Source organism: Plasmopara halstedii (genome assembly GCF_900000015.1).
Source record: "Plasmopara halstedii genome assembly, contig: Scaffold_430, whole genome shotgun sequence".
Classification (NCBI taxonomy): Eukaryota; Oomycota; class Peronosporomycetes; order Peronosporales; family Peronosporaceae; genus Plasmopara; species Plasmopara halstedii.
Window position 1 is genome coordinate 198857 of NW_020187350.1, and position 25436 is coordinate 224292.

At 45.9% G+C, this 25436-nt stretch overlaps 7 protein-coding genes across 7 annotated transcripts; 3 read left to right on the forward strand and 4 right to left on the reverse strand.

Moving 5' to 3' along the window:
- Positions 1-842: 842 nt before the first annotated feature.
- Positions 843-4592, reverse strand: PHALS_09622 (p-type atpase (p-atpase) superfamily; the record flags this gene model as incomplete). Its single annotated transcript, XM_024724910.1, has 3 exons — positions 843-938; positions 993-1433; positions 1494-4592. The coding sequence occupies 3 exons, from the start codon at positions 4590-4592 to the stop codon at positions 843-845; spliced, it is 3636 nt and encodes a 1211-aa protein (XP_024575740.1).
- Positions 4593-5411: 819 nt separating this feature from the next.
- Positions 5412-8236, forward strand: PHALS_09623 (uncharacterized protein; the record flags this gene model as incomplete). Its single annotated transcript, XM_024724911.1, has 2 exons — positions 5412-8157; positions 8220-8236. The coding sequence occupies 2 exons, from the start codon at positions 5412-5414 to the stop codon at positions 8234-8236; spliced, it is 2763 nt and encodes a 920-aa protein (XP_024575741.1).
- A 1423-nt stretch (positions 8237-9659) lies between these two features.
- Positions 9660-12884, forward strand: PHALS_09624 (Endocytosis protein RME-8, contains DnaJ domain; the record flags this gene model as incomplete). The annotated part of the gene is made up of 1 exon (XM_024724912.1): positions 9660-12884. The coding sequence occupies one exon, from the start codon at positions 9660-9662 to the stop codon at positions 12882-12884; it is 3225 nt and encodes a 1074-aa protein (XP_024575742.1).
- An 81-nt stretch (positions 12885-12965) lies between these two features.
- On the reverse strand, positions 12966-14029 carry PHALS_09625 (Kinesin light chain; the record flags this gene model as incomplete). The annotated part of the gene is made up of 2 exons (XM_024724913.1): positions 12966-13710; positions 13800-14029. The coding sequence occupies 2 exons, from the start codon at positions 14027-14029 to the stop codon at positions 12966-12968; spliced, it is 975 nt and encodes a 324-aa protein (XP_024575743.1).
- A 578-nt stretch (positions 14030-14607) lies between these two features.
- On the reverse strand, positions 14608-14843 carry PHALS_09626 (uncharacterized protein; the record flags this gene model as incomplete). The annotated part of the gene is made up of 2 exons (XM_024724916.1): positions 14608-14697; positions 14760-14843. 2 exons carry the CDS (start codon positions 14841-14843, stop codon positions 14608-14610), a joined length of 174 nt encoding a protein of 57 aa, XP_024575744.1.
- A 1102-nt stretch (positions 14844-15945) lies between these two features.
- Positions 15946-16260, reverse strand: PHALS_09627 (uncharacterized protein; the record flags this gene model as incomplete). Its single annotated transcript, XM_024724917.1, has 1 exon — positions 15946-16260. One exon carries the CDS (start codon positions 16258-16260, stop codon positions 15946-15948), a length of 315 nt encoding a protein of 104 aa, XP_024575745.1.
- A 704-nt stretch (positions 16261-16964) lies between these two features.
- On the forward strand, positions 16965-17369 carry PHALS_09628 (uncharacterized protein; the record flags this gene model as incomplete). Its single annotated transcript, XM_024724918.1, has 2 exons — positions 16965-17072; positions 17145-17369. 2 exons carry the CDS (start codon positions 16965-16967, stop codon positions 17367-17369), a joined length of 333 nt encoding a protein of 110 aa, XP_024575746.1.
- Positions 17370-25436: the final 8067 nt, after the last annotated feature.

Consider the following 25436-nt stretch of genomic DNA (forward strand, 5'->3'; position numbering starts at 1 on the left):
AAACATTGTGAGAGATCAACCTATAGCAATGTGCGTCAAATACGCATCGCCAAAAGACGCAACACAGACTGCGTGCACAGCAAATCCAATCACATCATCGGCAAATTGATAATGAAAAGAAAGATAAGTAATGCATGCGAGCAGCATTGTGCTTTACATTTGTATTTTGAAGGCAGCTTAAGTTTACAGAGTAAGAAACATCAAGCGCATGACTGCGCCGTCGGGGAATCGAACCCCGACCTCATCGTTGGAAGGAATGAATCCTAACCATTAGACCAACGGTGCATAAGATCACTAACATATTTAATACATTCAAACAACAACAACAGTAACGATACTGCTATAAAACCAATTTGATGAGCACCACTGAAGTTTAGGTATCAAACTCTCTATCAAATAAAATCTAGCATACCTGCACCAAATGCGCTTTAGTTTCCCGACAGAGATGAATTGATGACTCGTAGTTTGTGGTAATATATTGCGAAAGCGTAGTGGGTTGGAAATACCAATCCACTGTCATCATTGATTATGCTTTGAAACGCCTTTTGCAAGGTTTTATGGGCGAGTATTGCTCCGCCGAGGAATTGATCATCGACCTTGTCCTTGAGACGGATGAATATTTATCAATAGACAAAACGGCGCAAGGTTTATAACAATGAACAGCAATTACCCCTGGGATAAAAGTGCTACAGACAATCAAAAATGCTGAGAGATCAGCAGCTTTGGCAGAGACAAAAAAGTAAACCAGTCAGCAAGAAAAGTGTCGTTCCATGTAGGTACCGTGTGATACCTTCAATAAACAACACTTCACATGAGATTCATAAGGTTAGTCTCCCAAGTACTTAAATCAAAATTGGAACGATCATCCGGACAGCAAATTCAAAAATGAAAGTTACAATTGTATCGCCTATCATCAAAGCCGCGATCGCAATCCGAGTCTGCAAAAACATGATTTCAGCACTCATGTGTAGCTCGACAGCAGCAACACTTACCTCCTGATTTGGCATTGTTACCAACTCCAAGATTGCGTGAAGAGGGGTGAAGACCTCTGCAATTACAATCATCAACATGGCGTAGTTGAAAAGTGAACAGCGACTAAATAGTTTATTTTTCCAGAATCCTTCCATAAATGGTTGTCCCCGATAGTTGGCCACGAAGGTGTTCACTTGCATGGTCGACGACATTAGAAACATGATACTGTTGACAACATTGGGAGTAAACTTTCCATCTGGATGCATCGACGGATCTCCCAACTCGATGAACGGCTCAGCTACGTGAAGAGCAGCCACCAAAAATGCTAAATGGATAATAAATTGTCCAAAGATCGATACCATCACGGGAATGCAAAAGACTCCAGATGGAGGACGCTCGTGTGAGAGCTTTGGCGCAGGTTTTGTGCGCGACAGAAACAAAAAGAGCATGGCGATCGACAGCTGTATGCAAAAGAAGATACGTGAGTGTTTAAGGTAAAGCACGATAAAATTTGTACATACCCCTGATATAGTGAGTTGTTGATCACCATTCTTCACTCCGTATATATAAAGCGAGCTCAAATAGTATGCCGTGATAAGACAATTGATCCCAAGTATTTTGTACATTTGGATTGTTGTCACCAATGTACATCGCCCCTGACAGATCAACTGTTTGATCGCACTAATACTTGGGCTCTTTGATGTAAAAGGAGACGCGATAGAGGCATCGCCCAATCGCACGATTTGATCCTCGTCATCACCTGAAATGCATCGTTGTTGCACTCCTCTCATCGAGCGTTCCTTATGTCCAACTTGTCGACGAAAACGAAGACCGTCTTGACCTGCAGCAGCTCCAATGCTTTTTGCCACATGAGATGCAGTATCAGAACTGGCTAAGTTCACGATTGAGATACCTATGTGAGCTTGTTTCAAGGCACCGACATCGTTCGTGCCATCACCACACATGGCTGTTGTTTTACCACATCGATTCATCGCCATAATAAGGTGTTCCTTCTGCTGGGGTGTCATCCGAGCAAAAACAGTTGCGCACAAGCATATTTTCTCAAGAAGGCAAAGAAAGCCTTCAAGCGCGGCGGCATTGTCGTTTTGCTCATTCTCTTGCTGCTTGTGCAGCGTTGTAAGGGCTTCCCCCGTCACACACAGGTCAAATTGAGCTTGCATTCTTTCGACTTCGTCGACGTTAAAACGAATAGTCTCCTCTGTAATGTTAGGCGATCCATCATCGACAGACTTCCACTCCACAACCCCAGACTTCGCGTTGTTAAGCAAAATTAATGGCTGCTTTGTAGATTCTGCATTGATTCCCACCTGCCTGGCTACATCACATGCTGTGAGAGGATTATCCCCAGTGATCATAGTCACTTTATGCTTTGAATTCAATAGCTCCTGAATCGTTTGTCTCGAATCTTTCTTGAGTGGACAGTCAAGAACCAGAAATCCCGCAAATATTAAGTCACTTTCCAATTCATCCCGTCGTTTGAGACGCAGCTGATTTATCGAGCTCTTTCCCGGTAAAATCCGAAAACCTAAAGCTAAGACGCGGCAACCTTTTGCTGCATAATAGCGATGTACGCTGCGGTAATAAGAAGGCTTATTTGTGAAAATAGATTCGAGAACCTCAGGTGCGCCTTTTGTTAACACTCGCTGCTCGTCTTGCTCATCGTTGTCACTTTTTCGCACACATACAACAGTGCTCATACGTTTAAGCTCGGAGGAAAAACTCAAGCTGTGCAAAATCTCTACCGCCTCAATTTCATCTCGACGATCCGAAAAATATGAAGGTCGAACATTCAAAACACGGTCGCCCCCCACTTGATTTGAAGTCAATGTCCATTTGATGGTACGAATGGCAGTCATTTCAAGCGGATCACCCGCTTCCTGGCCATTAAGCAACACTAATGATTGACACCCTGCGAGAACGAGCTCAGTGTCCAAGGGTAAATGCTCCGGAGCGATCACATCAAATCTACCGCGATTATTTTCCTTATTTTCAGTCCCAACAATAGCTTCTAGTCCTACTACGCCATGTAGCTTGAGCTCATCGCTTGTCAATGTCCCCGTTTTGTCAAAGCAGCAGACATCGATGCGGCCGGCAAAAGGAATGCGAAACGGCTCTGTGCAGAAAATATTACTTTTCGTCAGTGCAATTAGCGAGTTTGTCACTGCTAGTGACAGCTCCATAGGGAGCTCCGGCGGCACGACTGACGTAATAATCATTATACAATGCAAAAATAGCTTGAATTGGTTGCGGGTTGGATCACTTAATCCTTGCGAAAGCACAAAGGCGGCGGCAGCAAAAGCAAAATTTAGCATCAAGATAATAAAATACATCGCCTCAAAGTTATTTGCCGTGACGCGTTGTGAAGAGTGAATAATAGTGCGCATCAGACTTCCCTGGGTTGTGCCAAAGCCCGTTTTAAGTACAAATCCAACACAACCTCCACCACGAGGTGCAGGTATGTGAAGCAATTCCTTAGATGCTGCCGCTGAATGTTGTAAAATTTTAGTACCTCCATACAATACGTGTCGTTTGTGTTCCATAGTCGTACCAGCGTCGATCTTAAGAGTCTGCAGCTTCTCGACATCATTACCAGCCGATGCCCCAACACTCTCCTTACGCAATGGCACTGACTCACCCGAAAGCATTGATTCGTTAACAACGCAGTTTCCACGGAGCAGCAGCAAGTCGCACGGAACAAGAGTAGCATGTTCATTGGGATGTATTAAACAAATATCACCAGGAACAAGATCATCGCTTAGGACCTCAAGCCATCTTCCAAATCGATACACCAGACACTGCTGAGGAGCGCTGCGCATTTGTAAAAGTGTGTCCATATTGTACTGACGTTGTTTAACGACCGTGCACTCAAAGACAATCAACATCAGCAGTGTCATTAATGAGTAATACATGTAATCATCGAGACACCAGAGCAGCATACAGAAGAACTGGAAAACGAAAAATGGAGCCACAAGTTGCTCTTTAAGAAGCTGAGTAAACTGTGGCACCGACAAGTCAAAGTCATTTCTACCCCATTTGTCTTGTGCCTGTTGCAGCTCTTTGTCGGACCTAATACCTTTACTTTGGAGATAATACTCAAGTGAGTCAGAAGATGGAAAGTCCAGTCGACGAAACTGAATTTCACCGCCGCCATTGATGGTCTTCAAGTCATCGTAGAGACAAAATTTAAGATTTTGAAACGAGAACCAAAGTGTCGGTTCTGTGGAGCTTTTGAGATGGCCCTTAGACACCACGTGGCATTCACATAATTGCTTTGGAAGCATTGCAAGCGACGGCTTCACTTTAATCAATACTTTCGATTGATCATCTGATAATATAGTCGTCAGTTTCTTACATGTCATCCAACAGCGCACATCAACACTCCACTCGGCGCCAAGCACCGCCAACATGTGCCAAAAGATGCTGGCAGCACCAAAGATCCATGGGACCACATCATCCTCAGGACGCAAAAAGTAGAGATACACGGCTGTGACATAGAGAAGCAGGAATGGTAGAACATCTAGTCGCATTAATAACGGCAATGGCGAGTACAATGCCACGGACATGAGCTCTTGATCGGCCACGCCCACATTAAGAACCATTTTATGATTCGATAGACTAAAACTCTGTAGTACTACTTTTACGCCAAAACTTTCGGTGTATTTTTAATGTCAAAATTCGAAACGAAATTTTACTGAAAGTGGTGACGACATTATTGAGACTGTGATATATTGTTTTGTTTTGTTTATGGATCTTATGAGTACTCGATACAGGACGGCTAATTATCGCGACTGCTGTTTGTAGATAAGATTTGTCAGATCATCGTAGTCTTATTGTTTCGTTTCGTCACGTCGCACAAGTGCAATAACGGTTACTAAATCAACGATCATCATCCGTGTCCAGCAATACAAGCAAAATATATAAATGTACTCGACTACATATACGTAAACCAAAAAGATGAGAGATGCTTCTTCAGTAAGAGTTGCTGTCCTCACTCATGTCAGACATACGCTTGTTGTAATAGCATCAGCAGAAAACACCTCATCCCGAAACTTCTAATTACACAGCCCACTCCTAGTACAAGAAACAAAATTAATCGGCCAACAAAGCCTCAGCTGGTACCCGAAAAAGTTGCAATCGACATGAATTGGTCCGTTTGGGCAATGTCGTCATTGGCTTAGCGATGAACATAAAGACATCATGTGCGTCAGCACGCTAAAAGAAGAATGAACAACTAAGGTAGTTTAATGTTGAACGGATGGCTGGAACATTTCGAGAGAAGATTGGTAGTTAATCAGTACTACTTTTATTTTGACGAATCTGGTACCGGAATAGCTTAAACTCTGAATAGCTTGTTGAAATAGATCGCTGATTTGGATTACCGACTAGAAGAATATTAGATAACCTTCAAGTCGGCATCTATGGCTCAGCCTGGTAACACCGAATTGGAGCTACAACAACTCAAGCAGAAATTGGATTCAGTAGTATTTGGTCCCGAATTCGTGGCTTTAGATGAGCGCTTTGTGCCGCATGGACCAGAAACCACAGGCTTTGAAATAGAGCCGCGCGTTAGCTCCTTTTATAGTGCACTGGGACCTGATGATGACGACGAAGAAGACGACGACATTGAAAGTTGTGAATTGCCTATCAATCGCTACGCTGGTGTCATTTATGCTGCGCGTTATTTTGTGACCCGTGTGGGGTTTCTACGCTCGGCCAAGCGGCTCTTGGTGCTCAGTAGCAATCACTTGACTATAGTAGATCCATATTCAGATGAAGTAAAGGAGCGTTACGCTTTCGACAATATCAAGGAAATTACGATTGCCTCGGACAGTGGTAACCACAATGCCGACCGCGCCTTTACTATTTATATTGGAAAAAGTCTCAAGGAAACGTACACATGCAGATGCAGACAACAGCTTCTGTCAGCTTACTATCAGCTTAGAGAGCGGGCATCATCTATCCGAAAGGACGAAATTGATGCTGCTACCGCAGATGCCTTGAGCGCTGTTGGAGCGAGTGTGAGTGACAATAGCTGGGCTACGAGTTCGGGAGGACCAGGCGGTACCCACAAGCTTGGTAGTGGTATGTATTTTGACAGTTTGTTTCAACTCTGTGGAAAGACATTTACGATGTCAAAGCTCAGTACGACACGTAGTATTGCCATTCAGCCTGTTAAAGTAGGCGTGTTACTGGCTGTACGTGCTGCTAGTTTGGACAGACTTGATCCGGAAACACACACGACACTGTCTTCAATTTTATTGATTGATATTGTAAAGATCCAACGGGTGAATACAAATTCAAATGAGCTAGTACTGTATTTTGAAAATAATCGAATCCATCGATATTGGTGCGATAGTCGGGAGCCATTTATCCAAGCAATTGCGAACAATTTACGCTCGTGGCTTAGTGTGTCGTTGTTTGTAGAGGAAGTTTCGGATTCTTGTGAATTTGATGCCCTGACGTCGACAAGAGACATTCCACAACCGGTTACGTTTGAGATGCCAGTGCTAAAGATAAGTAAAAACAAGAACGACAAACTGCAGTTTCGCTTGCTGGGTTTGACAGCATTAGCAATCATTGAAAGAGATCCTGTGACGCGGAAGACTTTGGCAAGTCACTCGCTTAATGATATTTTCAATGTGGTCGTATACCCATCAGTGTCGTCATCACGAGATGACCTAAACAGCGAATCCTCAGAAGGACTGAGTGGAAAATTTGCTCTTGAATTGAAGCACGGATTGACACGTCGGTACATTTGCCTTGGCTCAAGAGTGAGTAGACGCGATAAAGAAGTCGGTCTTGGACTAAGCCATGTAATGTCACAGCATGAGCATGAGCTTCGCCAGCTTATCGGTGACATCGCCGGTCATGGTGAAATTCCTGAGTGGCTTAAAGTAGCTGGAGCCACGACGCTACTGAGTCAAAAGGAAGCGCGGAGTCTATTTTTGAGTAACATGATAGAAATGTGTCGTATGAACAAATTGCACGTACCATGGTCAACGGAGGAGACGAAAATTGCATGCAAAGAAGGAAGTTGGGGCACAGAAGTTCACCCGGAGTGGGAGGATATACTGTTGCGCAAACTGGTTAATCTGAATTTTATCCCAAATCTTGTCACGAACGATAGCATGTCACTCGTCTATCACCATTTAGTTCAATTTAATCGCAATATTCCGTTGGGAGGTTTACGTCAGCGCGACCGACGCGCATTCGCGAGTTTAATGAAAATTCTTGAAAATGTTAAAGAATATTCAGTGGCTCAGCTAAACAGTCCGTCGAACACGGATGCACCTATCCCAACAACGGAGTTTCAGGTAGAACTATTGCTGGCTATTCAGCGACTACTATGTACTCGTGGAGTCTTCGAAGAAATTCCTAGCTCACAGTATAAGAATAGCATCGAAGTGATCATGGAATTGCTTCACTCCCCAATGGAGGAAGTAAGCTTTGCTGCAGCATGTGTAATAAAATACATGGTGGTCAACTTCTCAGATACGCGCAGTCTTAAATCCGAATTGGCCAATCGTCGAGCAATATTTACAAAATACCATTGCAAAATGTACGTGGCTCGCGCATTTGATTTGTCCAAGACCAATCGAGTGGGTCGCGTACCTTTTCATTCATCAAAGTTTGGATCAATTTATGGGTCAGTGGCGGCAATGTCTAATACTGAACGCAGCATCGCAAATGCGTTGGCATGCTCACAATTAGGATTGGATTATCTCGTCCTCGTTATGGTCTTGCAAACTCTCGAAGTTTGTTTGTCTAGTGGAAAGAAAGCAACTCCCGAAAGAGTTGCAAGGGATTTACTGCGAGCTATGAAAGTCGACGATTTTTCCCGTCATCATGCTTTGTTTTTATTTAACCGATCGTTGAGTTTTTCTATAACAAAATGTTCATCAATCCTGGTAAAAGTGCACATTTTAGAGCAGCCAACCGAACTTGTTGAGCTGATTCAAGACTTTGCACGAAAGCATGGAGCACTGGTTTGGCAGCTTTACTTGGCACTGTATACCCAAGACAAGGCTCAACGCCGGATATCGTCTCAGTTGGTAGCGCTTCTTACTCATGAAAATCCTCGCTCTTCTTTCGTGATCCGAAATATATTTCCGCACTCGTTGCTAGACGACCAGAAAGTAAGCCAAGTGGAATATGACGAGTTTGGTAGGCATCTACCGACTGCAAACTCCGAGCTTCACGGTAAACATCATGCCAATTTACATAAGTCTGGAGGTCGACGTGACATGACTAATTTAATGGAAAGTGGACGATCTAATTTAAGCTACGGGATCAATACGCGCTCTCGCTTAGCGCGAAATGCGAAACACGCGGTGTTGTTACCCGAATTTTTTGATAGAGTAGGTAAATCTTACGCGACTAAAGATCTTGTATGGGGCCCGTATGCTGTTGAAGAGTTGATAACTAAGCTTCAATTAGAGATGAGTGAGCTCGACCTGTACCGACTGAAGTTTCTTGGATATCTTTACACAGACCCACTCGCAACGGACTATACTGAAAGCGAATGGGATTCTTGTCAGGCAAACCGGCTTCGCCACGACCCACAGCATGCGAATTGTGCCCCATTTCTCTTTGAGCTTCATCAACATGGTACAGAAAGTCGTCTTGCTATTGAAGTAATGAAAGGTGCCATTTCTTCTTCGAACCGTTTTGTCAGATACTTGCCTCTGTCATTTATCTTTAAATCCGACACGTCAGCTGAAATCGACAGTGATGGTGGATTAGAGGATGACAGTTATGACAGCGATGAAAATTGCACCGATGATAACAGGTCTGGTTCCCGATCGAATAGTACCATACGCCCGGGTGAAGGTGATAATCTAGAATCCAAACAGCAAGACCTTAATAGTTCACATGAAGACGTTTGTCATGTTGCATTCACCAAAAAGGAAAAGAATAGTGCTAAGAATATGCCTCGATGGTTCGTAGCATGGAATTCTAATGATTTTCGAATCGACTATGAGTGTCTGAAGAACGAGGTAAAAGTGGGCCCATATTACCTCGCCAATATATTAGACGACCGTGGTGTGCTAGTGGAAGACATTGAGTGTGTTGAAAAGTTCATGACGCTGTTGTACTACCGCCTTCTTGCTGAAGATCAACTTACCTCATCAAAGAAATTCCGAAATAGCGAGCCAACGTCATTTGCAGAACCCCTTGGTGATGTTGACGTATCGGACATTCGCTTGCTGGTATTAAAGGTGATGATTCAGCTGTATGAGCGTCATTTTGCTGAATTAGGATCACTGATTTTTCTGAACCACTTTTTGCGCGTAAGCATGATGGTGAGTAAGGACGGCGAGGATCGCCGCTGGCCGCTGGTTGTGCGTGGCCACATTATGCTGTTCCTCGACCGCGTCCTCTCAAGTGCTTTAAATGTCTCGCGTTTTTTACGTGAAGAAGATAATGTGAGGATCGTGCTAGATTTGCTGTATGAAGTGAAACCACTTGTCATTTTACAAGGACCAAATGATATCGAGAAAGAGTACAGTGTAGAGCCCGCAGCTGACGTTCAAGCAGAGCTACATCCATCGGAAGAAGAAAATGATCATGTTCTTGTTGGGGACGAGGAAGACGACGCTGATGATAGCGGTGACTACGACGAGGACGACGAAGACTTCGAAGAGGAAAAGGATATAGCAAGTAGAATGATAGATGCTTTGGAAGATTCGGGAGCAGAGAGTTCGATCATATCAAGTCATTCTATCTCACCAACATTCGCACATCGCGATGATGAAAGCATGGCTGAGGAGGAGCCTAGTCGTGTAACCGTCGTAGCAGAACACTGTGGAGCAATGAGTGTCTCTATGATAATGCAAACATGTCTAAGTGTGCTTAGTCGTCTTGTCGACTGTCACACTGCGGAAGAAGAGGGATTCATCCACCAGGATACTCGTTATCCGAAGTATGGACGCCTTACGCACTTTGAAGGCTCAAGCGTCAGTCCGATTAGTTCCATCAAACGGCGGCTATGTGAAGACCAAAACTTGCGGCTTTTAGTTGGACTTTTGGACTGCCCGAATCGTATTGTCTTCAAAAAGTGCCTTGGCTTGATCCGACTTCTCGTTCGGCACAATGAGGCAATCATTCCAAACCTTCACGCCTCTGGTATCTTTTACTACTTACTCCGGTTTTCGAAGGACGTGGAGGAAATGTCAGTCGCTGCGCGTCTAATCTCTCACATTCATCTGAGGCAAGCTGATCTCGACCTTGCGCATGTCGCTGATGACAAACAAGAGGGAGCAAATAAAAAAGGCGTGTTCTCTCCAGACCCATTGACTCGTATATGCCTAAGGAGTTGGTTGGTGCGAGTTTTACCTGTTTCGATGGTTGCTCAGCTGTTGCGCCATGGACCCAAACAATTTGCTACAGCACTATTCTCGGATGCAAACAGTCCTGAAGTGGTCTGGAATGCAAAGATGCGTGATCAAATGGTGTCATACATTGAAAAATTTATGGAAGTTCATACAGATGACAACGGCGTATTTTATATTTCAGAGACCGAAGGTTCAGAACACAAGTCTTGCACTGCGCTAATTCAGTATCCGAAAGAAGTTCATGCACTACAGTGCTATCAATACTACCTGCACAACCTTCTTGATGAAGAAAATTTTCCCGGCTGGCGGATAAATAATGAATCTGCTTTTTTGCGCTCGTTGCTGGATTCAATTCACCGTTGGATGCACCCAGAACTGTTGCTGACATTTCGCGGAGCATTAGCAAGTGAGGGTCAATCTGCTAAAGTTCTATCTGTTTCTGACGCAGTGGAGTTGTTCGATGCCACAGCGCTACTCTTACGTCGTTTTCCCGACTCTCCGAACATCACAAAACTGCCAGACTTTTCATACCTTTTGGAAGCACTGGAAAGATGTATATCAGAGCTGAAAGAGAACCGCAGTGGTTCTACTAAGACGCTTTCTAATATTTCGAACGCTATCACAACAAAACCCACATATGTTAAGGCTTTTGCGAGCGCCATTCGTGTAATCAATCTGGCTGTTGGATTATCGGACGACAATGCTCATAGTTGTAGCTCTGGTTTGGGACTTCGCGTATTGTGCAGCTCACTACAATTCCTTTTTCATAACCATGAGAATTTGGTTCGAATCGACGGGTGTTCGCCGACTTTGATGACACATTGGGTGCTTGAAGCTTTGGCAAACGTCCTGAATCAGCCAAATGGACGGGTATCAGCAGCGGCGCAATCTATCGACTTGTTGCCTTGCTTAACTCGCTACCTCTTGCAAGAAGGTGATGTGTTGGCTACAGATTTTTCACTACAAATTGTGAGCGATATGGCTAGAAGTTCAGGGGAAATCGCTGAGATGTTGTTGCTACAGTTAGCAGATCACGGAATCCTATGGTACTTGACGCTATTATTGTTCCATTACAAGCCAAACGGTGAAGGTAGTGATAACGAAACGCAGCGCATAAGTATTGGCGCAGCAAAAGCACTCTGTCGAATATTAGAAGCCAACGCGAGAGAGGAGACTATTGCTGTGTTTGTTCGAAACATGCAAGCCACAATCGAACAGATATTTACTCGTCCCTTAGTCGAAATTTTGCGACGAGCAGGACCGATCAAGATGTTAGATGTGTTGGTGTCTGAAGTTCGCGAGCCGCACGTGATGTGGACTGAGCGTATGCGGAGGGAATTGGCAAGCCTTGCTCGTTGTGCAATCCAATTCCATACAGATATGAAACAGAGTGATAAGGAGGAGCACCATTTGTTCGAATTGCCGCACTATTTCATGTACACGGCACAAAAGGAAGAATTGTGCGTAGCGGGCATTTACGTCAATTTCTTTAATGATAATCCAAAGAACGGCATCCTTTCACAGATTGCCGGACCAATAAATGGCAATGAGTCTCGTGCAGACATGTACAAATCTAAGCCAACAAACAAGAAAGACATTCAAGCTACAGCAACAGCCGCAGTGGGGCTAGAAAATCGCTCCGTTAGCGGACTTGTCATGCATGGTCTACTAGCAGCGCTGTCTTACGACATATCATGCGCTCGCGCACAGCCTAAGACACTAGAGAGCTTGTTGCTTCAACGATTGCTGCCTATAGCTACGGCGATTCGAAATTTATTGCAGTATACACCTGATATGGATGTCCAGATCGTACAAGCAGATGGGTTACTTACTCTTTTGTTTGTACTGGACCACGAGACACAACCTCAAGGATTTTCCTTTGCAAGCGCACCACTTTTGTTGCTTCGTTGCATGGAATGCTTACACATGCTGTCATTCAGTGGCAAGGTTGTCGATTCTTTAGCGACGGTTGTACCTCCATTTATCAAGAGCTTGTTTCAGGTTGTGTATAAAAACTTGGCACGAACAGAAGCTTCGACTGAAGGTCAATTGGCTCGCGTGACATTACAACTGCTAGGAAATCTGTGTTTAATTCCTGCTTGCATCGACAATCTTGTGAAAGGAATGGATCCAGCAAGTCTATCCAATCTACTTCCGCACGTTTGGCTCGGCGACTCGACAGAGATGCAGCTGCTGCTGTGCTTACATATGATTCCTCTTAAGCGGCATACACAAGCTGCCACAGAATTTGCCAAGGCTGCTGTAAGCTCGCAACTCGCTGCAGCATTACTAAACTTGCTCTCTACACTTGTGCCAAAGTCTAAGGTTGGTGAGAGCACTACAACTAAGCAGTATGCGGCACGATTTCTGTCGGTTTTGTCATCAAATCCTGGCAGTGGTGGCGCCATTTCTAGTTTGCTTATTGCTTCTAGAGTTTGGGAAACCCACGGCGATACAACTCAAGCGACATCCGAAGACCTTCGCCGATTACTAATACCTCCCCACGCGCCCGCACTGCTAAAGGCGTCTCATGCGAACCCGTATAAGGTAGGCTAAGGTTGCAATTGAAGAAGGCAATGTTAATGTAATAATGAGTACTGAGCGTCAAGAGACTCTTTTGGTCTCTTCTCATCGTTATTATGTCCTATTCGACCCAACCTCACCGTCGAATAGGTCCAGAATCTCATTCTGTAAATGCACAGCCTTGTCCTCATTTCCGCTCGAGCGGTAGGCCTCGGCAAGGTTATGACATGCTATGATTGTTTCGTTATGATCTTGGCCAAGCTTTTGTTTTCGAACACTCAACACTTCCTTATAAAGCTTGATGGCCTCATCGTACTCGCGAGCCTCTTTTTTGGCGAAAGCAAGGTTGTTCTTTGCCAGAGCCGTAAGCACGCTGTTTGCGCCCACTTTCTTTTCTAGTAAATCCACCGCCTCAATGAGTGCAGCAAAGGCTTTGTCTGGCTGCTTGTTTTGCCAGTAGATGACACCTATGTTGCTCATACTGAGCGCAATATCCGCATGCCCCGGCTCGAGAATCTCACGGCGAATCTTGAGTGACTCCTCAAAACACTCAAGTGCACGGTGCAGTGCTGTCACGCGTTCCATTCCGGCAGTAGAGATGGATAATGACCGATAAACAAGCCCGAGGTTATATAGCGTTGTTGCGAAAGATGCGTGTTGCTCGCCCACACTGGCCTTGTATGTTTGTAGTGCGAACTCATAAGACTCTATAGCCTCTTCTGTCTGGCCCAAATTTTTGTACATAAGTGCAATGTTGGTTATTGTGCTGGCGTATACCGGGTGATTTTCTCCAAAATGCGACTTTACCAGGTCTCGGCACTGAAAACCGACCTCTAGTGCGGCTTGGTAGTCACCAGAGCTGCGATATACAGCACAAAAACTCACGTAAGATTCGTGAAACTGCAAAGTCGACAGTTTGCTTTAGTAAATACGCGTGATAGGACGTACTTGTAGGCATCGCGAATTTCACGTTGCATGGAGGCGATGTTCTGCTCCACTTGTACATAACTTGTTTGGGGCTTATTGTGTAGCACTTGCACTGAAGGCTTGAGCGGAATCGACGATGTATTTGAACTCCATCGAAGTGGAAAGAAATGCTTAGTTGCTTGCAAGGTAGACGCTGTCAGTACGTGACGACGCAGTGAAGTGGAAGCTACTAATACAAGGCGATGATTCATATGTGAGTTCTGGCACTGCCAACGATTATGTGTAGTATATGTAGCAATGATCTCAACAAACATAAAATCGCCGTACAATAATAAAGTAAAATCCAAAAGTTATACAGTAGACCAGTGCGTACAACGGGGTCGCCGTGCACCTTGCGCAGATAAAACTTTTACTCGGGCAGCCGCGATAACGAATGCACAGATGATGGTGAAAGGCGGAACCTTATACTTCTCACCCTTTTCGGTACACTTGAGCTTCTCTGTAAGTCCGAAAACAATATAGTAACATGTGCATACGCCATAATAAAGCATTTGACTCGACGAGAATCCCGTTACGCAAAAAAGCAAACACGATCTCTACGAGCACAAACCACACTAAAATATAGCTACTCACCGAAGTGCATAACTCGACGAGCCTCCAAGACAAATGCTGATCTGAAGTCGAAAAATAATCCATTCGGTAAGATTGTGCTTTCTAATGAGAATAGTCTAAGTGCCCCCTACAAACCCTGGTGCACCACCACAGTGCGTTCTACACGTTACATAGCTTGCGCACCACCACAGTGCCTTCTACACGTTACATAGCTTGTTTATTGCCAGTCCATTGGATTCACCCCAAGACTCGATCGTTGACAGTATTCATTCTCACATTTGCAAGAGCTGCGCACACGGTTCCCGCTCTCAAGTAAAAATTTAGTCAAACGCGACGGACAACAAAGTCAGTGTGATTACAGAAATGAACCAGACCTAGCATCACGAGGTCGACTTGCTTGTCCATAAGCACATAGGTCACAATGGCCTTCAACAAGGTCGCAGAGACTACCATATCGTATTTACGGCTTTCATAGACTCAATCCAACATCAGCCGTTCGCTGCAGCCCTCAGTCTTGGATCTGCAGCTTATAGTGAAAGCGGAACGCGCCCGCAAGCCCAACTTTGTGCGCATTTTATGACCTAAACAGACCACAACGCATCAGGAGTAGCGGCTACATGCGTGCCCTATACTGCAGCCTGGTATTAGTACCGAGGATAACATGACTCAATTGAGTATTTAGGCAAGAAAGTTCGTTATAGTCTAGTCTTGCGGATTCACTAGCAACTTAAAAAAAGATATGCTAGTAGAACGTCGATTTATGCTTGACATAATCAAGCTAAAAGCACAAGGTCAACATTGAGGCAGGCTCTCACCTCCCGCTATTGCTGAAGCTAGCCGTGTTCATACTTAGAGCCTGTTATGCGGCTATCAACTGAGACTTTGCCGCTTTCTCGAAGGCAAAAGGATTGTCAAGTTGTAACCGTGAGAGTAGTTCAACATTTGACAAGATACGGATTACGACCCTGAGCGAGTGCGACAAGATACAACCCTTTCACGAGAAAGCACCTTTCGCCTTAATCATTAAGCTCTATTGAGGACGATTCTCACACGGCAAGCTCTCTGAGCTATCTATTTTGATTAAACATTGCTTTCTCCGAATGTCTTATGTTCCATGTAGCATCGATCGAACATTATCAACTGTTGGATGTCCTCTACGATATCACAATCATATCAAATCGTTGAGCTTCCTTAAACGTTTTGAACTTGAAGCTGCTTATAAGCGGAAATTTTTTCAGCTTCAGGGAACTGCTGAAACGTTAGATCATCTTCAACAGTTCGTCCAAAAGACTAAGTCATTATGATAACCGAAACATATTGATTTCGCTACGAATTAAAGACGGACTAATATGAGCAAGACGATCAGTGTCGGTAACCCATCTTATACCAAGACCAAAATCACTTTGTAAAGGCGTCATGGAGATGCAATGATGGTTTGTCGAAAGAATGTTCAAAATCTAAACGGGATGAACTGCCCAATCGAGTGCAAACTTCCTGAAAAGGATCATGAAGCTCAAGCTCAGCAGTTGCAGTAAACACTGCTACACCACGTCATTTATGTGTTCGGTTCTGCCACTAGATTGTCGGTGATATGCTGCACATGTCGCAAGAGCTGGTACCATACACATTTAACGGACTCTGCCAGAAGTTTGCTGTATAGCGCGAGTGTTGATCGTTGCCACAGAAAAGCTTTGTTGGAGAAACTCATTCTTGTATGATACAGATGAATCTCCATTTGTTTCAGTGATGCTGGTGGCAGCTGCAACGGGCTACGTGCCCTAAAGTGATGGACATACATACTACGATGCTGTCTGTTGGACTGAAAGCGAAGCATCAAAGTGTCAAGAGTAAGCACACGACAAATTACCATGACTACGGTAAAAATGGAGCTACATCACAATAATATGAAACACGTGACCTGCTAGGCTCACACCATTCTCTAAAAAGACCTTAATCATTACAGATCATGGAGCGTATACATGAATTTTGCTTTTTAGCTAGATTTAATTTTGAGAAAAAGAATTTATTTGAGCATGTGTCAAGAACTATGTTAGTAATGACTCTCGACTTGGCGTCGGAGGGACTCAACGACTCCGAGTTTTGGCTGTGCAAGGTTCGCGGCAAACCATTATAATACGTAGCGTAAGATTATATCGATGTTGGTTTATCAAATCTGCGACGTGGCAACAAGCCAAACTTTTTCTTACCCAACCTGTGGCCTAAGCGGTTACCGTTTGCAAGGACCTACAAAAATACGATATTAAGGCACCTACAGGGAGGTCAAACTTCGGTATTCCGCTTCTGTGTGAGTATGAGATGTATAGTCTTGGCCCTGCTCCAGACTGAACTGCCGCTCTTCGCGCTGGCGATCTTAAATCTAAGAGGTCAGGGGAGAGAGGAGATACTCAAGCGATAGATGTCGCGTATCTAGGCATGCACGGTCCTGATCATGTTTTCGCAAGTGGTCGAAATCACATTATATCATTCCTAGAATGAGACTATGCGGAATAGATGGCATTCACATCAATGGGATGATTACTGGTCATATTTCAAGGGGCTCTCAGGTGTCGTTTCATGAAAGCCAGTGCGGCTTGCGCCGGGGACTTTCGTGTGCATCAAACTGCTTTCGAGGGCACGCTTAACGTCGCTTTAAATCCAACAGATTTAAACAAGCTGCTCGGGGTGACGATGGCTCTATGAGTGCGCGAGATTTAAACTCCAATTAAGATGAGTAGAGTGTTCACTTAGCTGCAGAGTAGCGTCGTAGTATCAACAGGGTTTAGAGTTCTGATTTTTCAGCAAGTAATTCGGTACTATTTTAGAGTCGGCATTACCTCGCATGAGGTCTGTCGGTTGCTGACACCAAGAATTTTAGGTTTGTGGAACTATGGAAAGCCTGATATCTTTAAAACCATCATACAATTGCGTACAACATACAGCTTTGAAAATGCCGAAATAAATGCCGCAATCGTGCTTTAACATGTCAGAAGCTCATTTGACCTACAAAGTAGAAGAAGAGAAGTGTGGCTAAGTTTAGCCCGAAACCCTTCTGATTTCATACTTCAATTCGAGGTATGATCTCATTATAGGTATGTTCAGGCTGAAACGCCATTAGCGATGGATCGACTGAAGGCCAAACATGATAATAAAGCCTGGCGATTCATGAATCTGCCTTTTGCTAGAAAGCTCAAGAGCTTTGGCGTAAGAAAAGTCGGCAGCGGCTGATGACGACTTGTCCGATCGCCGACCGGTAACTCGCGATGCTCTTCGAGCTTTGGAGGACAAGTTCCGTCGTCATTGGCACTCCGCCGACCATCTTGCCTAGGTGTGCGGAAAACTTCAAGAGCTTGGGACATGTTGTGCACCTGCTGCTTCACGTTGTGGACTATCGCGCTCTTTCGGAACGGCTCCTAGCCGTCGAGCAGACAAATACGTCACTTCGTGCGACGGTAGAGCGCCTTACGCCGTCGGCAACGGGGATTGTTGCACTCCGTGCCCAAAAGAAGCTGCTGATTCAGCTTCTGGGTGGCCGAGCGCCTTTGGGCGCTGTCCCGGCGCCAACGCTTCCGCTTTCACTTGCGCTGGATCCCAGTACGGCTTAAGCAAGCCCACAATAAACACCGGGTGGGTGCGCATCATTCTCGGAAGGTGCACCGTATACGCAAGGTCTCGCTTGGCCACAAACTTAAAAAGTTCAATAAACCGTGGGACGGAGCTTTGTTTTTAAGACACCAGAGGCTGCATGTGTAGGAAGGTTTTTAGCAACAAGACATGGTCTCTGACAGTTTTCAGCATTTCTTCTGCTTCTTCCGCCTGCATATTCCTTCTGCATGTCTATCTTCTAACCATCGCATCGCGAACGTGTCGTGAGACACTCACTCAAGTAGAGAGGAAGTCATCGACTTCTTTACAAACAGTGACAGAGCTGAAAACAGCTAGCCGCTCGGCTATTCCTCCCTACAAAACCCTGTACCACGGGATGGCAGCGTCAGCGGGATGCGAGAATGAACGAGCCCGTTCAGGCAGAAAGGCATGGAGCTGGTAGACGAATGCAATGTATTGTTTAGAAAACTCTACGGGTGGCAGCATAGCGCTCCAGCGCTTCGGAGTCTCAGCACAGACGCTGCGGAGGACATCCTCGACGATTCGTTTTGCTCGCTCAGTTTGACCATCGTTCTGTGTATGATCCGCCGTTGACATAGTCAACTTGGTACCCAGCGCCCTGAAGATTGTAGATAGAAACTTCCCGGATAAGCGTGAGTCTTTGTCCAAGAAAATTGACTCCGTTAGTCCATGTTGTCGAGAGACACGATCCACAAACAGCGTCGCTGCACCCACACCATCGATGTTACCCGGCACTGCCGCATGATGAGCCAACTTGCTCAAAATATTTCACAAAGAGCACCACACCCGTGTCGCCCGCCGAGTACTTCGGCAGGCCAAACACAAAGTCCATACTCTGGACCACCAGCACCCAGAAGGTACCAGTAAACTGGCCAGCGGCACCACTGAATTAGGAGAGTGTTTCACCCTCTGACACGTCTCACACGTGCGCACATATGTGCTCATCCATTTGTACAGCTTGGGCCACTCGTTGTGGCAACTCACCGAGCTGCACGTCTTCTCACCACCGAGATGACTACTAAGTGGGGTCGTAGAGGATACGGTTTTTCAAATCCTCATCGTGAAGAACCACAATTCGTGGCGTGTCCTCAAGTCGGTGATATAATACAACAGCCAGTTATTCAACGAATATACGTGTAATCTTGCGCGCAAACGCACTGACAATTTCTTGTCCGAGCCTCCAAAGCAGCGCCACACACATACCTTCACCCGCGTATGCGGTGCGGATCAAATCTGTGTCACCGTCGTGAGATGAGCAAGCTCACAATCCGGTCAACTTGACAACCCATCAGCCATAGCATTCTGCTTTCCTGACTTATACTTTACCTTGAAGTTATCTTCTGCAAAGAAGAAAAGCCATCTAGCCAACCTCTGCGAGAGGTGAGGCAACTGAGTCGCGGTGCGTAGTGACGCGTGATCTCAAGTAACTACTGGGAAGTTCCTCTCCGCAGCATTACGCTGGCGAAATTTGAATGCGATCACCCGATCTCGCCCCTCGGCATCTGCTTGCAACAATGCACAGACGATGGCAAAGTCCGGATCGTCACAGACGATATTAAAATAACGATCGAGATCTAGCAATGCCAGTATTGGTGCATGAAGGAGGCCGTATTTGACCCCGTCAAAAGCTTCCCTCTGCTCGGTGTCCCAACATCATTCCGCATCCTTCTTAAGGAGATTCGACAATGGCCGTGCCATAACCGCATAATTCGCGCTATACTTGTGCAAGTAGTTGGCGAGGCCGAGTCACTAACGCAAGTCCTTTTGGTTCATTGGAACCGGCCAGTCCACAATGGCCATGACCTTAGCGGGATCCTCGAAGGTCATGCCTCTCGAAAAAGCACCCTAAAAAAAGGATTTTTTTTGAGCTGAAGATGCACTTACCGGCATTAGCATACCGCTTATTCGTGCGCATGCACTCAAGCACCGCTTTCAAATGGACGATGTGATTTTCCTCAGCTGTCCTCCCGTGCCCCGCACGACTGTGGACAAAGATGTCGTTGAAGTATGTCTGTGCATATGCCTGTTGGGGCCTAAACAATTGCGTCACAGGACGATTAAATGTTGCTAGAGCATTTCATAGCACATGGATCAGTACAGCTACCCCCAGAGCATCCCGCGTGGAGTACTCACCGCTGTCAGCGGAATATCACTCGCTCTCATGAGCAATTGGTCATGCCCATAGACCAAATTAAGTACACTGTACTGTGTACATCCAACCATGTTGTTCTGGGGAATAACCTTTATAGAAATCGGCGTCTGTGCCGGAATGGTGGCAGCGTTTAGCTTATTGTAAGCGTGAACGATTCGCCACTTGCCGTTCGGCTTTCGACCACAAAACGTGGGTGTCGAATGGGGAGACTTGCACTCACGCACCATTCCTGCGCGAAAAAAGGCGTCAATGACGTCACCTTGCTTCTCGAGCAGGAACCGTTGGCATGTTACGCAGTAATTAGATTGATCTCATGACGCACACTTCGGTCCGGAGGTAGGACCGATGGCGGGTCTTTGGAGACGACGTCTTGAAATTTTTTAACCAAAGAGTAGTACGGATCCGAGGGAAACTTCAAGATCGACGATATTTTTGTGCGTTCAGCACCCTTTGGCAGGTTAGCTTCATCCAGAAGGGATGACGAGTTAATCTCCTCCTTCATTCGTATAATGACCCCCTCGGCTAAGTCGCCTGTCTTCAGGGCATCCCCAAATGCTTCGAATGGCATCTCGCCTAGCTTAAGAAGACCATCGACCGAGAAAATAGCCTCGAGGGGAACGTCGCCGTCTTTTTCTCGCGTCATACCGTCGACAACTTATTACAGTTGTGCGCTATTGTCAACGGTATACACACCCTGGGCCAGGATTAACATCCTGCGCCTTGCAAATGTCATACGTATCACTGCCTCATCTCTGTTGAGGTTTTACGTCTCATCGAAACCTCGAAGACTTGCTGTTTTTAACAACATCCGACAAAGGGCTGCTATTTCCGCAGCCTTCGTCTAGTAGATAACGTGACACTCCACACCCATCGGAAGGTCCTTGCTCAAGATGCCTTGGACCTCGTCCGTCCATGCCACTCTTGGCATGCAGCAACTGCTTTGACACTTGAGCAGTGCTCAAAGGGTTTAGCGCCACTTCACGTGCATCACTGAGGTCTCGACTTCAATGCCTCGGCCCTTATCGGACCATGCCACTATAGGTAAGTAGTAACTGCTTTGATACTTGAGCAGTGCTCAGTGGGTTAAATGCCCATACACGTTCAGCCCTGGAGCCATGTTCGTGACTCTTGTCCAATACACCTTCGATGTTCATGAACTCGGATACTTCGATATCCAGCACACTGACCATCCCGGTCCAGTACCCGCGACCATATCGCTTATGCTTTATAGCAGAGGTGGGCGCATGACCCACCAAAGCTTCACCAGGAGACGATCGTGTAGTGTCAAAGGTCTTCGACCTCAAATCAATCCATGGCTCATGGTTTTCCAACCTTGCCATACCGAAGATAAGGTCATACTTTGAACCTAGGTATAAGACTAAGCTGCATTTTACGCTACCGAAGTCAAAGAAACTTGACACCGAGGTCCACAGATACCCTCGGCATAGTGACACACACACCATCGCTAATCGAACAGTGATCGTGTCACTTAACCGCGTTTTCAGCGCCTCAGCATACAGCTGACTTCATTTGGTCCCGACGCCCTGGAGTCGATAAGAATCTTCCATGGCTTCTCAAAGCCCTTCACAGTCGTTTTTACAACCAGCAAACTCGGCTTGCATACACGTTCCGTGTTCAAGAGCACGGAGCTCTTCGGGGCCGCGCTCTGCTGCCCTTTACCTCTTTGAGGCTCAACAAAACTTAGTTCTTCCCCAGTAGGGCACTTCGCGCCTACTGGGCGTTATTGTTTCCCTGCATCAAATTCGACTGATAAAAAGCGGGACGTCGGCTCGACGAACCTGTACGCGCCGTGCGCAGGGCACAACCAGTCTGAAGGTGGCGATGTCTCCACAGACAAAACACCGTCGGATGTTAAAACGCTGCTCGGCAGCTTGGAGCTCTCCGTCCCCCCTCTCAGCATTGCTCAACTCCATTGGTTCAGGCCCGTTCAACGAACTCCGAGGGTGTGCATTCCAACCAAGTCGTGCCGACTTCAAGTTGAATTTGGCATTCAGTGCCACGTTCACCGCTTCATCAAAAAAAGACGGAAGCACACGGAAGACTTCCAATCTGGACACGTCAGTGCGGAGGCCTTCCATAAAGACGGTCATTGTGACCACCATTAGAAGAGGATCAGCTGCCATCCCGACAATGAGAGTTCGCGACTCTTGAAGTAAGTTCACCAACTATTTCTTGTCCTGTCGGGTGACAAGGAAACGCGATCGCACGTGATATGCCCGGTTAGGCGGCGAGAACGCTAGCGAAAGCTGCAGCTTCAGCTCCTTCCAGAAGAGGAACGCCTCTTCAACCGAAGTACCGTTCGTCGTGCCCATTGTTGCGCTCGACACCCAAGCTTGAAGATAGCTAGCACCACGAGCTGTTGCTCATTTGGGAGCATGACGGACACCATAGCCATCCCGGCCTCTCTTACCCAGAGCAAGAGATTCTCTCCATCCTTACTCACGAAGGTCGTTGCGCTCATCATGAGCGGCCTGGGTTGAACGCCTCTAGTTGCGCGCTTATCGCCTCAGGTCCTTGCAAAACAAGGTGTTGCACACCCTTGGGACCAAGCAGGGATATCAGCTTATTAAGACCGTTCTGCATGTCCTAAGGCAAATAAGACTTGCTCCATCGTCACAGAGGATTAGTTGCAACGACTCAGAAGTTGATTGACCACGACTGCGACCAAGTTAGCGAGGCTACCGTAGCTCCGTGCGTCGAGAAAGCTTACTAAGGTCGCTGACCTTACATTCCTTACTAGAACCAGTACGAGTGTAGCGGATCGCAATCCGCTTGAAATTAGAGAACCCAAAACCTTAAACAAGGCAATTAAACTCTTCCGTACAAAACTGAACTGGGTTTATTTGATTTATTTGCAGCAGAGCCGCCTATATCTAAAACTTTAGGTTTCTCTAATTCAATAGGAAAACATAAGTGATATGCATAAATGCTGGCATTCCGACCACGTGACTTCTTGTTACGGTGTAGCCACACCATTGTGTGATTCTACCCACTTGTGTAATCTGCACCTTTGTACGGTCGCACCATCTTGTGTGACCCACCTTTCATACACAGGTATGATTACTACCGTTACAGCTAACTTGCTCAGCCTTCTCTCTGCACGAGTTACATCCTTTTTGTCCATTTTTAATGGCGGAATGTGCTGCAACACCTTGCTGTATGAAAGCCGAACCTGAACATGTAGCCCAGCTTTCATAAGTAAAGCATCAAGTATAAGCATAAGCCTTATCCCGACTCGTGCCCCCATCTTCACGTCGTTTTTGTTTGAAGCTGCTCACCCTGCTGAGGTTGAGCTCTACGCGCCTATTCGTGCGGGCCTACCGCTCACACCAAGAGCGGAACGACCGCCTCCTCGAGCACTTTTTTCCAGATTTGGTACTCTCCAGGGGTGTCGCTGTGCTGGAATGAAATCATGTCATTTTTTGCAGTATATCAACGTGTGGCTTTGCAAACCCTCGTTTTCCGTCATCGCGTCGCGCATCCTGCGCATAACGCTCAAGCTGGCGATGTAAAAGAACTGTTTCAATACGAATTGTTGTCAAGATTATATTGCCTGATCAAATTGGATCGATAACACAGAGCGGAGCCTCGTTTTGGTCGAACCAAATGAGCAACCAATCCCTTATGTGAAATGGAGTAAGGCCTTTAGAAGCATGTATGCACACTCAATAGGTGAAAATTGATCGCTTCAGCACCGCAATCCTTCCGTAAAAGAGTTTAGGACGATATCTCCACCACGCGATCATCACGTTCTGTTTGACTATGCTTGCCTATAGTTATCCGCTCATGCGATAAATCTGATTTCAGTACCCTGGGCAATGTTTGCTCAAACCTTGGTGCAAAGCGCGATTCTCTATTTGATACAATGGCTACCTCAGAAATGAAGGTGTGTGGACCACTTTGATACAAAACAACTTGGTTGTATCCTCACCAGTTACAAGATCGCTGACAGCAATGAGATGAGCCAACTGGTCAGATAATACACAAAAACCACAACGCCGTTACCACCGGGGGCATCCTTTTGAAGAACAAATATCAGGTCTATCATTATAATTGCCAGCACTTTGCCGGATCCGACAGGCTGGCCAAAGATACCGTCGCATGCACCGATGGTCTGATCCTGATCTGATTCGCTGTATCAGTTCACACGTGCATATTCATACCACTTTGCGCGATGGGCAATCGCTCACCGAGCGGTATCAAGGTACCGCACAAAAATGATCATCGTACTGTATTCTGCACTTTAGCCCCTTACCATTAGCAACACTACACGCTAAGTGTCATGCGAGTCAGCGCCATGAAATTTCAAGCCTAAAGAAAGTCTAGCTGTGTAGGTGCGCAATTATGCGGTTTGATGAAGCGACATATCAATATTCAAACTTCTTGATTTTAAAAGCTATCACAAACGAAATACACGTTAGCCTCATCAAAGTGCAACATCACCATCGTGACATGCGACTTTTCAAGGTTGAGGGAAGGTGTAACAACATCGACACCAACTTTAGTCGACCAGGCTTATACATTACCTTAGAGTATACTCGATAAAGAAGATAGCTATCGCGGCTTTCGCTGTAACAAATCTGGCGATTGTGTCGCTTTGCGCAGCAACACATGACAAGAATCGATCACAAGCGGCTTGGAGCGACAGGATGCACTCTGAACTTGACGAGGGCCTACATCATCGCAAAGTAGATCCTTGTTATAGTCATAAACAAATAATGTTTCAATCTAGCGTTCAGCTGACAAGGTTCAAACGCGATTACGCGCTGGCTTTAGCTTGCACCAAGAAACAATTATTTGCTAAGATGGAAATATCAAAAAGGACGTAAACTTTTAAGTCCGAATCTGAAGGGGGTAGATTCGAGGCACTTATGAGGTTTTCGCTCACCTCCTTTTCGGATGCACCGCCACACCATTTGGCATCTTTCCTAAAGAAGTGGTAAAGGGTCGAGCCATGTCGGCATAGTTTGCACTTGCCTTTTTTATTCTTAAGCTGATCCACTTCCTCGCGTAAGTTTGGATCGGAAACATTGGCTTAGTTACAATTGTGGCGATGAATGCCAAATTCAACTTCACGTCGGCACGACTTGATTAAAAAGCACACCCTTAGGGCTCGTCGAGTGGACCTGAGCCAATGGATCTCAGCTATGCTAAGAAAGGAAGGGTTTAGCTCCAAGCTGCCGAGCAGGATTTAAACACCCCACGGTGTTCTGTATGTGAAGAAGCCTGTCACCCTCGAAGTGGTTGTT